This window comes from Aquarana catesbeiana, linkage group LG05 (assembly GCF_042186555.1).
Source record: "Aquarana catesbeiana isolate 2022-GZ linkage group LG05, ASM4218655v1, whole genome shotgun sequence".
Taxonomy (NCBI): domain Eukaryota; kingdom Metazoa; phylum Chordata; class Amphibia; order Anura; family Ranidae; genus Aquarana; species Aquarana catesbeiana.
Genome location: NC_133328.1, coordinates 72,787,863 through 72,803,899, shown reverse-complemented (window position 1 = coordinate 72,803,899; position 16,037 = coordinate 72,787,863). Strand labels below are relative to the sequence as shown.

Here is a 16,037-nt window from a genome sequence, read left to right as displayed (position 1 = left end):
CTCACTCTGTGATCAGCAGTGTCCTCTGGACACTACTATCACAGAGCGCGCCCCGCGCGCGATCGTGGGACTAGATGTTCCAGAACTAGATGGTCGCGCTGTAGCCGTCATTCATCTATAGCATGGTTGGCAAGTGGTTAAGTCGGGGAACATGGGCAAAAAGTAATAAATGCACTTTGTCTGAAGGTGCACTTATTTTTTTAAGGCAGCCAGGGGACCCTTTTTTTTTAGGTAAACCTCAACTCTGGGCACAAATGTATATGTCCATTTCTAGTCATGTGTAAAAGCTAGTAGTTTGAATATTTATCAGGTTTCATTCCAAAGCATTTTGCTGGCAGGATGTAAAGCACCATTTTGTCAGAAATCCAGATAACTGAAGAAATTGGCAACATTGTTGCTATCCAAAAAAAAAGATTTTCGTTTCCATTACTTTTTATTAAGTTTTTCAAAGAAGTACAAAAGCCAACTAGAAAACATGTGGTTGAAATGGTTGGATAACAGTCCCTCCCTGCATACATTCATACTTACAATAGTGCAGTAATCAAGACAGTATCCAATAGTCCCTAGGTAGGCCACAGTGAAAAAAATAAATAAATAAAGATTGTGTCTAGTGACTTGTAAGTAGATGGCTTTCTTTATCGTACATCACGGGACACAGAGCCATAGTAGTTACTATGTGGGTTACTGGCACACCCTAAGACAAGAAATCCACTCCCTATATAACCCCTCCCATTACTGGGAGTACCTCAGTTTTTTTTGCCAGTGTCTTAGGTGTTGGTCACAAGTAAAGATGTGCTGTGCTGAGCTCCACTGGATTATTCCTTGCTGGGGCAGTCTATGCAATTGGATCCATTCAAAGTGTCTTTTCAGGCCGAATTGAATGGTACCCGAGCTTTGTGGAGGAAGAAACAAGGTTTAGCCCATAACGCTTCTCTTTTTAGAGAGCTGGACCCAGGGATCCAGTGCTTTGGTTTTTCAGCCATAAAGTTTTCCTGGTGGGGTGCTTTACGTGTCCAGGAGTGTGGATCCCCCGACAAAAAGGGGCCCCAGTTCCTGAAGTTTCAAATTCACTGTTAATTAGAGGTAATTAAAGATGTGATAACTATCAACAATCAGGAGCATGTGAATGTGTTTTCATGCTTTTTATTTATATATTCTCTTTAAACGCATGCTATGTGTTCTGCTCTATAGTGTTGCACTTTGCTACTCCTTTTCACAATGTAGGTCAGCGAGTCAACCGACACACTGAAAACAATGCACTCCTCTAGTCTACCTAGCTTTGTGCCCACAGTTATGAAATGTTACACCTCTGCTGATGCCCCTTATATACTTGACAACAAGGCAAACCACATCATCTTTTGTTATTACACTCGCTTATTTGGAATAAGATTTAAATATTCTTTGGCCAGGCCATGCACAAACAAAAGGAATGCAAAGATTTATCTAAATTAATTTGAATTATTTTAAATGTGCAGCTTTAAAAAACAAAATTGTTAAAAAGACTATACATTTTTCTAAAATATATTTTAGCTAGAGAATGCCTTTCTTTGCTTCTGGTGTAAGAAAATTTCCCCCGCACTCACTTCCTGTTCTCTAGTACATCTACATCACTGATTTCCTCCCATATCCAACCATGATCCTCATAAACCTTCCCAGGGCTTTTACTCTCACTTTCTTTAATTTTTCTGCCTCCAGCAGCTCAGAGAAGTGATTAATTCATGTTTTAGTGAAGCTGTCACTCCTAATCTGCATTTTATGTAAAAACTAATAAAACAAATCCTTATTTTGCAATTTAAACCTTACTGAGTCTAATTCACTGGCACTGCAAGTTTATTGTTCTCCTACAGCTTGACGTGATTCCAATTGTAATTGCATTGACCCTTTATTGCAGCAAATCTCCCCAGTGCTTATCAAAGAGAAGAAGATAAGACTACCATTCGGCGCTTCATTAAATATCTCATTTGTAGTAGGCAGGCCAAGTCTTGGAATGGAATCATGTTAGGAAACTCTGTGACCTCCTCTGCTCATGGTCTAATGTGCTAGGAATGTCTTGTTTTTCTTCCCGTTCCCTCCTCAGTTTATGTCTGTGGCATGCAGCCAGGCCTCCACCGTTGTAAGATGTTGTATGTTTCATTGACTTCAAAACCATACTTGCTAATGTTCTTGTTAGGCTTTTTTCAGCCTCCCACATAACTGCTTGAAACCTACTCATCAATTTATTGTAACAGAATTAAAAGGGCTAATCCAAGTTAATTTAAGTGAATCTGTTCTCCTCTCGATTTGCTTGCGTAGGCAAGGCTTTCATCAGTGTCTTTAGTTGTGGGCCTAAATGGGTCCTTAAGTCTATTATATGCAATCCTCTGGCTGCCAATTTCAAGTGCATCCATGGAGGCGGACACTTGAATTTGACGAAGCAGTAGGATCTATGTTCAGAAATAGCCAGTGATTGATTCTATCTGAAAATCATCTCATAATCAGCTCGTGTGATGTCTTGCTTTGGCCCGATTTTAAGACTGGCAACCAGTGGGAGCACAAAGTTGTTGAAAATTTAGTTTTTTTACAAAGTTTTTATTGTATTTTTTTTTTTAAGAAGGGTGGTACAAAACAAACAGATGTGTATTGTAAGGAAGCGTATAAAACACTTTGGAGGCAAAAGAAAAATAGTTACAATTCCATCAGATATATGGCAGTAGTGCCTGAATGTTACAATTCAAGCCAAAGGTACCAACAAGTGCATTAGTAGCATCAATGTAGTTCTGAGAGCGGTCCAGTGGCAATAGAGGCTATCAGCCAAAACTTTTGCCACATTCAAGAAAAAGGAGATAATCAAAATGAAAAGGGCGAAAGAGGGAGGATGTTCCAGGGTCTGAGGTGGAACACCTTGTTAGTGTGAAGAGGTCAATAGAACAGAATCGCCTAGAATCCTTGGCGAGGACCGAAGGTGAAAGAGAAAAGAGGAAGAAAAAGGATATAGTTTTTTTGTTTTGTTTTTGGACATGTATTTAGTAGATACATGTTTTGCTTTTAAAAAGTATTCAAGCCTGGAAGGAGTCATTAACCACTTCAGCCCCAGAAGATTTGACTGCTCAATGACCAGGCCACTTTTTGTGATATGGCACCATCGCTTTAACTGACAATTGCGCGGTCGTGCGACGCTGTACCCAAACAAAATTGTTGTCTTTTTTTTCCAACAAGTAGAGCTTTCTTTCTTTTTCTTTTTATCCCAAATTTTAAAAAAAACAAAACAAATTTTTTCCTCAGTTTAGGCCGATATGTATTCTACATATTTTTGGTTAAAAAAAAAAACGCAGTAAGCGTATATTGATTGGTTTGCGCAAAAAGTATAGAGTCTACAAAATAGGGAATAGATTTATGGCATTTTTATTATTTTTTTTTACTAGTAATTTATTTATTTTATTTATTATTAGTAATGGCGGTGATCTGTGATTTTTATCAGGACTGCAATATTGCGGTGGACCAATTGGACACTTTTGACACTTTTTTTGGGACCATTGACAATTATACAGCAATCAGTGCTATAAAAATGCACTGATTACAGTATAAATGTCACTAGCAGGGAAGGGGTTAACACTAGGGGGCGATCAAGTGTTTAACACTGTTCCCTAGTGTGTTATAACTGTAGGGGATGGGACTGACTAGGGGAAGAGAGAGCTCGGTGTTCATACTTTCTTATGAACACGTGATTTGTCTCCTCCCTTGAGAGAACCAGGATCTGTGTGTTTACACACACAGATCTCGGCTCTCGCTCTGTCACGAGTGATCGTGGGTGCCCGGCGGTCATCACTCCTAGTGGTCAAAAGGCGGACCGCCGTACAGTTACGTCGTTTCTCCCAGGGGAGCCAACCTGCCGCAATACAACTGCGGTGGCTGGTCGGGAAGGGGTTAAAGAAACCCTTGCCTGCTGATCACATTGATGGGGAAAAAAAACACATTTTCCACATATGCATCTAACCATGCTCATATGCATCTAACCTATGCTTCTGGGTATAAATTTATATTGGGGATTGCTGTATTTGCCTATCCCAACACTTTATTTACAAAGCTAACTTTCACTGAAATATTTTAAGAATTTAGACACTTGGAGATGACTTCCCTCTGCTGTGTGACCTTGAGAAATACACCTCCATTCACATGAATCTAGCAAACTTCCTAAGGGTATGAATGAATACTACATTTCAATATTCACATTATTTAATACTGTAATGAGTGTTTTATAGAGTACCAACATTGCTGACCATTCTCCCTTTCAGTAAGTATAGGGAAAAGTAATTCTGAAAATTGTACAGCATGCTTGCCACCAGGCAACAAACATATTTGGAAGTAGACTAGCAATAACATATTTGGAAGTAGACTAGCAATACCAGTTCATGTAGCTCTCTTGTCAGGGTCACATTAAAGTAGAACCCTAGGTGAGAAGTGGAACCTGATCTCCATGCTAGCATTTATTGCAAGCCAAACTGAACTTTTTATTTAACTCAGCTAAGTTAATTCCAGGTTCAGCGTCTTAGTTATTTTCTTTCTAAAGCTTCCTGAGTAGAAAAGCCTGTTCCCTTCCAGCAGCTGCATAATAGGACCCTTGCTCTCTTTGGAGAGGTAACATGTCCACTACTCCACTAATTAGTCCGGCCTATAGCTCTGCAATCAGTAAAGCTCATGCTCCTTCTCCAGTAGATAGTGCAGACTCAGCAGAGGGCATATCGAACCTCTTCAGATGGCTTACTGCGTTTACAATGGGTACAGCGTTTTTGGTAGATGTCAGGCAGTTGATCCACAAGCTTACCGATATATGCTCGCCCAGGGACAATCCTTCTTCACATTACCCCACTCTTGAGGCACAGATGTAAGCGATCCTCCCTGATTCACTTAATGGTGCCAAGGTCTGCATATCGCAAAAATGGAGAAGCACAGACCCGCCGACAATTGGTTGGTGGACAGCACTGGTAAACTAGGTTAATAAAATGGAACGCCTGATGGTGGCTATGAAATGCAAGGATGAATTGTCCCATAAAACGTGGTATTATTGGCATGATTTCCAATACTCACGGGAATACACCTCACATCTAACCACGCTGTTCACTTGGGCTCCACCTTGGTAGCGGTTATACTTCTGCTGCTTCTGGGTCCACCGGTGGACTCCAGTCTTCTTCCCTCCTCCCGTCTACACTTATGCCAAGTGTCCCCATTCCCTCCCCCTACCCCACCCTTTCTTTTGTTTGAAGGAAAAAAAAAAAAACTCTAAAGGCCCGTACACACGATCAAACTTTCTGACGGAGAATGTTGGATGTCAGGCTGTTGGTGGAAAATCCGACCATGTTATGCTCCATCGGACAATTGTCGGACTTTCCGCCAACAAATATTGGCTAGCATGTCTTCAAATATTCCGCCAACAAATGTGTGGTGTCGGATTTTCTGATCGTGTGTACATAAGTCCGTTGGACCAAAGTCCAAAGTACAAACATGCATGCTTGGAAGCAAGGATGAGCCAGAAGTGGTCGGTCTTGTAAACTAGTGTTCGTAATGGAGAATTAACATTCGTGACGTGGCAAATTATGAAATCTCCAAATGCAGTGCACATTCTCTCCCTCTTTAATGGGATAATAATGAAGCTGCTTTGCTGGTGATACTGACACTGATGAGTTATTGCAAACAAATTTTCAAAGCCTTTTTTGTTCTAGTGATATCAAGAATATTATTATTATTACACCTTTTTTTTTTTTTTTTTTTTTTTTTTTTGGGGCAAGTTACCACAACACCATTATTCCATAGTTTTTAAGATCAAAGATATCAAAGATATCAAAGATACAACTATGTTGGTGTACATTGTCAATTTTACATTGTATTTTTTAAAATGTAACTGCCTACTCCCAAACTGTATTTTGAAGTAAAACACATAGCCAAGTATTATTCTCCACAATTTTTTTATTGTGCAATAAAAAAAATAAAATTAGACATGCTATCTGCCAATAGAACTTAACCAAAAAGTGCATTCTATGCATCCAAAAATATAGAAAATAAATCAAATCATTATTCAACGAAAAAAATAATGTCAAAGCAATAACTCCAAGGCTAATAATAAATAACACTTTATCTCCTCCGATTCCGCAACATGTCTGGTTGACCGACGGCCGTTCAGAAATGAACTTGAAAGCGCTAAATGAAAAACACGAAAAGAAAAGCGCGAATCAACACTTGCCAAACTTCTACTAACATGAAGTTAGCAGAAGGAACTCAAAGGGTGGCGCTAAAGAGCTGAAAAAAACATGTAGTATGTCTATTATGTCACTATGTTCGTAATTATTGGCTAACATTTGTGTGGCCATGTGTATGCAGGACAAGTTTGAGCTAACGCCCTTTGGACAAAATTCTGCGGTTTTGTTGGTGGAAAGTCCGATCGTGTGTACGAGGCATTAGACAAAGGAACTCTAGAAAATAAGTTCCTTTGGCTTACACATTACTGTACTGGGTCCCAGCCTACTTAACAGATTAAAGGGATTAGAAAATGTACTTGTGAATTCATAGGTCTTATTAAGCTATCTAAATTAAATTGTAACTGTGGAATTCACTCCCTTGGACTCCAAGGCTACAAGTTTTAATTGTATTTTTCTTCTTTTTGTCTTGGGGGCTATGTTCCATTAAAGTACAACTAAAACTAAAAGCGAATCCCTGTCAGTTTGTATTGCGGTCTGTGCCCCCATTAGGGGGATTCGCCCTCTATTTGTCCTGTTAACTGTTGTTATTGAAAGTGAAAGTAAAATAAAATCAACATTTTTGGGTTGTCCCCAGAAAACTAATAGAGGGGAAATATTCCAATGAGGAACCTAGTTCTGATGGCCTGGGGGTCCCCAAGAAATACCGTTAATTTGCAGGGCTTTCCTCTCACTTCCTGTTTGGCTATGGGACAGGAAGTGAAGGAAATTTTCCACAATGGGACTCAGATGGCAGAAAAACAAACAAACTGATGGATTATAGCCCCCTTACTCTATTCAAAATGAAAAAATAAAAATTCCTATAGTTCTACTTTAACTGTACTATGTGCTTGCTAAAGCACAAAATAAAACTTATAAAATGAAAAGGAGATGGGTTTAAGATGTGAGCAGTTTTTTTTGGTAGAGATCTGTAAGGGATTTGACAGGCAATGTCTGCTGGGATGATCAGTGTATTCTGACGGGAGGCTTCGCCGTAGTCAGAAAATGGCACAGCTGGGGTGATCCCTACATCCACATCACTTGAAGGGTTGGGTGAATCTGAGATTTTTTTTGTTTTTTTTTTTTTTTTACTCAACCCACTGCTCGGAAAAAAAAAAAAAACTGCGTGTATATCCTGCTTAAAGCACAGTCTCTTGACTCTTTAAACTCTCATAAGAAAGGTTAATGTTATTTTGTTTTTTTTTTTTGTTTTTTAAACCAGCATTAAAATACAGAAATTATAGGTCAAGATGCCCACCATCTACACTTTTGGTTGCTTCACAGGTAGAAACCATCTTTTGCAATCAAAAACCTGTTGGAAAAAAGTATATTTGGCCATCATAGAATCCACACCAAAGACTGAGCAGGAAGTCAAACCATGCATGCGTAAAAAATAGGAAAATGTTTTATTTCCACGTGTCCTTTAGTGAAATCCATTGCAATCCAAGTGTTGACCGTATTGTATCAAGGGATTGCATGTTGAAAATTTCTCAGTGAAAGCCAGCATGTCATCAGGGGGGGAGTGAAAGGACAATTGCCGGGGCTGTGTTTAAATACGCAGAGGGAGAAATGTATTTAGATGGAAAAGGAAAACATGCATTACACTGAATGACATCCCTCTAATAGGTAACACAGGTAAATGGAAACATTTTCCTTGACATTGGTTTTGCATAAAGGTTCCATCCATGTAGGAGTTCACCAAACTCTTCTTCATCTAAAAATAATCTCCATGTGGAAAAGACAGAGATTGCCTTGTGGGTGTTGCTGATCATTTTCTGACAGAAGCGTTTGCACTGAAGTAGGAGTTTAGTGGAGCCATTTCCAGTCGAAATGTTTGATAGGCTGTGACAGCCGCAGTCTTACAAGCACAAAAGACACTTTTACCGGCAGCTGTGAATTATGGTTTCACTTTTATGGGTGACAGTTTAGCTTAAGCAATACTGATGCAGATTTTATTATGTACAGCTGAAGGCAGAAGACAAGCCTCAGTGTCAAGAGATGCTTGCGCTTTCTTTTCTTGTGCGCTTCTTCTGATTAGTGTGACTAAGTCTCTGCTCATTGACACTTTTTTTTTTTTACCCTTCAATTTTATAGCTTTTTTATTATGAACTATGGTGTGTATATTTGTATGTGTGTGTATATATATATATATATATATATATATATATATATATATATATATATATATACATACACATACACATATACATACACACGTGCACGCACACACACACACAGTTGTGCTTAAAAGTTTGCATACCCTTGAAGAATTGGTAATATATGTACCATTTTCAAAACGTGAGCGAGCAGGCAAAACACATTTTTTATTTCTTAGGGGATTCATATTCAACTGTAGGTCATAACAGAATGGCACAATCATAAAATAAAACGTGGCAACAAGTAAACAAATTAAATGACCCCTGCTCAAAAGTCTGCATACCCTTAGTTATTAATACCATGTATTGCCTCCTTTAGCATCAGTGACAGCGTGCAGTGTTTTGTAATAGTTGTCTGAGACCCCAAATTCTTGCAGGTGGTATAGATGCCCATTCCTCTTGGCAAAATGTCTCCAGGTCATGCAGTCTTTGATCGTCTTGAATTACCTGCACGTTTGATATCTACCCATGAGTGGCTCAATGATATTAGAGTCAGAAGACCACTCCAGAACCTTCACCTTTTTCTGCTGTAACCACTGTAGGGTCCACTTGGCCTTCTGCTTAGGGTCATTATCATGCTGGATAGATCGAGAGCGTCCCATGTACAGCTTTCATGCAGAAGAATGCAAATTGTCTAAACTGTTGGTTTACAAGAGAATCCGCCCTAACCCGTAAATCCACCACTGCGCTCTAGGAAATATGAAAGGGTGATCCTATAGCTGCCTCTTAAAAAAAACAATATGTGAACTGAATTCAAACCTCTATAAATGTGAGAATGAATAGTGGCGCTATCTCAAAGAGAATAAATGCTTTGAAATCTATGTGAATAAAAAATTCTCAGTGACAGTAAAATGAAGTGGTTCAAATACATATATGACACCCTGTGACAAGTGCACAACATATATAGCGCTTCTCAAAAAATAACAGTGGATGGTGATAATGCATAAGAACAATCCATATACAATATAAACAACAAGTCACAAATGGACCTAGTTAAATAAATGTGTCACTTCTTAAAAAAAATAAATAAATGATGACAATCCATATGTAACGTGCACCAAAACAGATGAAATGCACCTTGTGATAAATGTGCCAAGTGCAGGTCCATTTGTGACTTGTTGTTTATATTGTATATGGATTGTTCTTATGCATTATCACCATCCACTGATATTTTTTGAGAAGTGCTATATATGTTGTACACTTGTCACAGGGTGTCATATATGTGTTCGAACCACTTAATTTTATTTTCACTGAGATATTAGATTTTTTTTATTCACATAGATTTCAAAGCACTTATTCTCTTTACGATAGCGCCACTATTCATTCTCACATTTATAGAGGTTTGAATTCGGTTCACACAATGCAAATTGTCTGCCAGAATTTTCTGATCATATGCTGCATTTATCTTGCCATCAGTTTTCACAAGATTCCCCATGCCTTTAGAGCTCACACACCCATAAAACATCAGTGAGCCACCACCATGCTTCACAGTGAGGATGGTATTCTTTCTCTCCAAACATAGTGTTTATGGTTGTGACCATAAAGCTCTATTTTGGTCTTGTCCGTCCAGATTACAAAGCAGGCTCTTTTGTGGCATTGGCACAGTAAAGGCTTCTTTCTGGCAACTTTGCCAATCAGCTCATTTTTGTTCAAGTATCGTCGTATTGTTCTCTTTAAAACAACTACACCATCTTTTTCCAGAGCAGCCTGTATTTCTCCTGAGGTTACCTGTGGATCTTTCTTTATATCCTGAACGATTGGAACACCCTGAGATTAGGTAAGTATACATATCTTTCTTTTACAGGATAGGTAATATAGGGCTTAGAATGGGGGTGGGAACAGGTTTAAGCTTAAATAGTATAGGCCCCAACGTGCACAGTGGGACTGAATCATTAAAAGTGCGAAATAACACTTGTTCTCTTATCTTTACTGGACTAGACCAGTAGCAGATTAATGCTGGATTGGTGATAAGGTGGTAGAGTCTCTTTTACAAGGCATGCAATATCAAGGTGGAGGGGCGGTATATATTTATTTATTTGAATTATTTAGTTCAGGTACTTATATAGCACCATCAATTTACACAGCGCTTTACATATACATTGTACATTCACATCAGTTCCTACCCTCAAGGAGCTTACAATCTAAGGTCCCTAACTCACATTTATACATACTAGGGACAATTTAGACAGGATCCAATTAACCTACCAGCATGTCTTTGGAATATATATATATATATATATATATATATATATATATATATATATATATATATATATATAATATATTTAAAACTTCTTTAGCAAGTAAAGTTGATAAATCAGATTTTTATTGTTGAATTTTTGCAAGAAATATTGTTTTGGGGAAATAAAAAGTAAACAAACAACTGGATCGTGCTTTGTTTTTTTTTTTTTCAATTAAAAGATGTTTTATTAGTTCAAGCCTTATTTATTCTAAAACGTACTAACCTAACAGATGCTATCTGCATAATAAGATTAAAGACACATTTTGGCAGTAAAATTATTTTTGTATTTTGTCTATTGCTGTAGAAGTCCTAAGTGCAGAGAAGAGTTAAAAGAACAAATTTGTAAGCAAATTTGGTCTAATATGATCAGAGACATTTGCCTTTGTACTATTTATTTTTTGCTTAAGGGTGTTGAAATATGACAGGCGCTCCACAGGAGGTATACTACAAAGTGGCGTCGAAAGTTGCCCATTAAGCAGAGCTGTCAATGCAAATTATTTTGGTAGAGGGTGAAAAGTTCTAGCTCATTTGGTACCCAGCCGGGTGCAGGCCTTAGGCATGTTGTTATTGTTCCCCCATGCTGTTAAATAGACCGTCAACACTGATATCCCTTCTCTCCCGATTCTACAGTTGGAGTCACCTGGAAGCCCCTCGGGGCCCGAATTGCCCATCGAGACAATGCTGGACGACAGGGAGCGAAGAATTTCCCACTCTATGTACAGCTTTGACGAATCGCCCACAAGGAATGCTGCATTAAGTAGAATAATGGGTGAGTCAAGTAGCCTCTACTAATCATGTCATGTTTTTGTCCTTTTCACTGTTTATTGAAGAGTGATTAATGTTCTATTTACAATGGCAACGGTCAGCATACAACATCTCAAATCCAATTCAGGCGAACAAAGAGCAGCAGAGATTGTGCAGGATAAAAGATTTCTAATGTGATTGGCATAGTTTGTTTTCCCAGTAGAACAGGTGAAGTGGGTGCGCAGCATAGAATGGGCCTTGTCTTTTATAAGAGTACCTCTGCGTTTTTTGTCTTCCTGGAATAATGGCTTTATTAGATTAAAGGATGTGTGTTAGGCACAGTCAACACTGTTAGAGCCGTAACTGTCAGGAACCTAGTCCTGCCATTGTATCAGTGTATTAGTGCTGAACATTTGCGGGTTATAACTGTGTTCTATCTATTCCTTCATTCAGATGTAAAGGTCTCTAACTGGACAACAACATCCTGTTGTCTGTAAAAAAATGTTTTTTGATAATTTAAACTCTTTGGGTCCCATTCACACCAGTACATTTTTCTTCCCCAGGTTCTCTGTTAAGTTTGCCATACACGCTTACGTTTTTAACCGAATCCTCCATCCTTACTATACAGTGCAGATGGAGGAATCTCCCACTGCACCTGTTGTATCCTGACATCCTGCGACTGTCAGAATACCTGAACAGTACTTGTATCTGATTGGATGCAAGCACCGTCGAGCTGAAAATTTTCCTTCCTGCTCCATTGTTTTTATTTTTGAAGCAAGGATGGGTGGCGTTGGGGCCACCTATGGAGTGAATTTTGGGCAATTGACCAGGAACCAGCTGAAATTTGCATACGACCAGCTTTAACTGGTAAAAAAAATAAATAACAAACATATTTTACTTGCTCTGTGCACTGATTTTGCACAGCGCAGCACTGATCCTCCTCTGCTCGCGTCCCCCGCCTGCACCCCTGGCTCCACCCCCCGGCCGACCCACTTTCTATGGGGGCACTCGTGCATGCTTGCTCCTGAGCCCCGCTCTGTGTGTCCATTGACACACACACACACACAGCGCAGCTCAGCCCCGCCCCTGCTCCCTCCTCACTGGCTGTGATTGACAGAAGTGGGAGCCAATGGCTCCCACTGCTGTCTCTGAGCCAATGTGTATGAAGAGAGCTGAGAGAACCTCTGCTTTTGTGCACATCGTGGAATCGAGATTAGGATCAGGTAAGCATAAGGGGAGGCTGGGGGGGGGGGGGCACTGCATGCAGAAAGTTTTTTACCTTAGTGCAGAGAATGTTGTTCAGGCAGTTCCCTTTTATGGAGAGAGAACTTTCCTGTCTCCTAAATACTCTTCTGAGTTGTCACCTTGCCCCATGTGATTTCAGTAGATACTATTTGTTTATGCAGCTGGAGCTGCATGCAGGTAGCCCATGTTTCGCTTTGGGGATGCAGCGACTATGTAGACATGGCTGCTTGTTTTAGTATGACAGGCGTGCGGGGGAGCAGATCTGCACGCAAACTATCTGCATTCTGGGCCTCTCGCCTGCCCTTGCCCTCCTGTCAGTTTAGGATGATTGACTGTGTCCACAAAGAGAAATATGGATTGCTTGCACGCAGTTCCAGGTGGCTCCAGCTGCATGAATAAGATACTTTTTCATGCTGTACGGGCCACAGCACTCGCGCGTTAATGAGGCCTTTGTTCCTATAGTGAAACATGGCCTGCCTACATGCAGCTTTAGGTATCTCCACAGCACCCATGTGAATTAATCTTCAATAGTCTAGCTAACACTTTTTGTGCAGGTACGTTGTTCCATTTTCACCATCAGTAAGCCAACCCAGAACAAAACCCGAAGTTGTCACTGGAATGTAGAGTAGCTAAAACAAACTGGGGGAAACCATCAAAAAAAGATCAATTTGAAAAGATTACTTTATAATATAAAAATGGTCATTTTTTTTTTTTTTTTGATCCACGCTGTGCTTTAGTAAATTATATATCAAGGCCGGGAAAGTAGTAAAACCACCCATTAGTCCAGCTGTTTGTTTATTTAGTTTTTTGTCTTAATACCAAAGAAGGTCACTACTCAAAACCTGCAATCCACACATTTTACCTCCAGGTGCCTGCCAAAGAAGCTTTTTAGTGCTCCCTACATGGAACAAAGAAACTTTACCAAACTTTATTGTTCCAGGACAAGATGACGGGAAGTCTGTCTAGACCAAGCCTCACTCTTGTTGTTTTTTTTTAGTCTGCTGCCAAAAATCTCTATGTTCCCAATCCCCTGCACAGCAGGTAGAGATTCTTCAAGCTATGATGAGCTATACATTGTCGCCAGAAAAACACCAGAGCTTGTTGATCCAGGCAATATACGCTTGCCTTAAGGGAACAGGAAGGATTTTTTTTTTTCAGGAAGTGATTGAAAAGTTCTCCAGTAAGGACACAGACTGGAATTTTACTAAAATATGGAAGGGTTAGAACCCATTAATGCACTCCAGTTTACAGCTACATGGTGTTTGTCAGGGCATGGTTTTGATGGCGACAACAGTAGTTTATACCTGCATAAATGTGTTAAAATGGTGAATTGTAGCCTCCATTGAAAAGGGTGGCAGTGCAGGAGCACAATTGCGAGACCGAGACCAAGTGTTGTCACCCTATAACAGGACTTGTCCAAGCATGGATCTTGTAGCATCAGCAGTTATTATTTTAATGAAAGCTGTTAAAAAAAAAATCTGAAATAATAACGTTTTAAAGCTTAAATGAGATTGGGTGAGACGTGATCAGGTTTACATTTGCTTTAACTATTAAAATATTGGTGAACCACTTTGAAGCATCACCTGTAACATCACCTAGAAAATATAGTCTTTTGGTTATTATCAGAAATGACTTTGTGTATGACTTTCTTTACCTCAATTCCCTTGGAAAGCAGAACTTTTTCATCGTTTATTTTCAGTGAATGCGGACTTGTTCTCGATTACATGCACTGGTAAACTGCAGCGAGTCTCATAAATTGTCTGTCAGCACAGAGTTGATAAATATCTTTTTTATCCAACAATGAAAATTGTCAACTTGAGCTGTATGCAAGAAATGTAATAAAAAATCCTGATAAGTGTATTCTACACGTGACTTTTTTCCTTCAGTAAATGTGGTAGAGCAGTTGTACATGTGAATGAACTAGAGTTCTTCCTAAATGCACCCAGTATGTTATATCAAGAGCACTTCCTGTACTTGCCACATCATATGACGGAACATAGTCCAACAAGTTGGAGATCACTGACTTGAATTAAATGTCATGCATAGTTTCATCCCTGTCTTCAGAGGCCCTGTGTAGTGAAACACTGAGCTGCAATATGTTTTCTAGCGTGAACATTTTTTAAACACACATGCAACCCAGTAAAATTTGTAACGGTAGATCTAAGCCCATGTGGACGGGGACAACCATTCATAACGGGCCCATTAGGCTGATGGAATTTGTGTGTTGAGATATTTCCTCTGGAGGTTAAGAATGCTAAAAAGATGGGTATTTCTGTCTCCCAGAATTTGTCCAAAGTTACCTTAAGTTTAATTTAAGAGAATCTTACATTAATAAAAAAACTCTTGCTTAGTGCAGCATGAGACTGCAGCACTTCCAAATGTCACAGGACATAAAAATATTATATAAAATAAGATCCCTTTAAATTATATATATATATATATATATATATATATATATATATATATATATATATATATATATTATGCCTTGATTGTTTCTGTTATGTGAGTGTATCACTATTTAATAGAGGAAGTAAACCCCGTTTTTTTTTTTTGTTTTTTTTTTTGTTTTTTTATATAGAAACTAAGTATTTACATGCCTTGCACATTTAAACATAATTTAAAACTGCTTCGCAATTATTTTTTTGTCCTTTGATAAATTATATCCTCTTCTGGGAATCGGCCACGACATTTTTGCTATTGTTTTCTGTCTGTTGTGGACGTCATTTCCACCCTTCCTTTGTTTTCCTTGCCGAAATCTTGTGCATGCGCGATCGCATGCTATCCAAGGAGAACAATGAGGCTGAGGAGGAAGTCACAGTATCTCAAGGCTACCGTGCTGTGCCGTTTACAGGGGAAATGACAGACCCGGCATGCTGTTGATATAGAAATGGCACACACAGCGTGCCGTGAATCAAACGACGGACTGCGCATGCGCCGGTCACGTCATAAGATTGCAGGATGGATTGTGAGAGGAATGTACAAGTAAATGAAGTTTCACATGCACTACTTTATTATATTTGAGTATTGCCTGTGGAGCGCTATGGTGATTAAGGAGTGAGATAAAGTGCCTGTGGGCGATATCCATTGGAGTTATTAATCTGGCGCTGGCTGCCTGGACCCTCAGTGTTATTCAAAAGTGCAAATTGATGTCTTTCTGGTTAGAGGCTGTGCATAGGGGAGCAGCACCTGAACACTGGAAGCACTTTATATGCTTTGAAATGTCACAAAAAAACACCTTAAAGTGACTGGGGCCTGGTGACTGACAGAAGTTTTTTCACCTTAATACATAGAGTGAAAAAACACGAGGGATTACAACCCCTTTCATTCATTGGTGGACTATTGATTACGTTTTTGGACTTTATATACACATATATCATTTATTTCCTATATTCACTTTTTTGGCTGATTCTTAGTATTGTACACACATAGGCTTGCTTTTTA

General features: G+C 39.2%; 1 protein-coding gene across 5 annotated transcripts in view; it reads left to right on the top strand.

Moving 5' to 3' along the window:
* Positions 1-16,037, top strand: part of PARD3 (par-3 family cell polarity regulator) — an 867,373-nt gene that overhangs the window by 467,096 nt on the left and 384,240 nt on the right. For all 5 annotated transcript variants that reach the window (XM_073629882.1, XM_073629881.1, XM_073629879.1 and 2 more), the window contains one exon: positions 11,235-11,373. In XM_073629882.1, the coding sequence (XP_073485983.1) occupies positions 11,235-11,373 (139 nt within the window). The remainder of the gene's footprint in view (positions 1-11,234; positions 11,374-16,037) is intronic.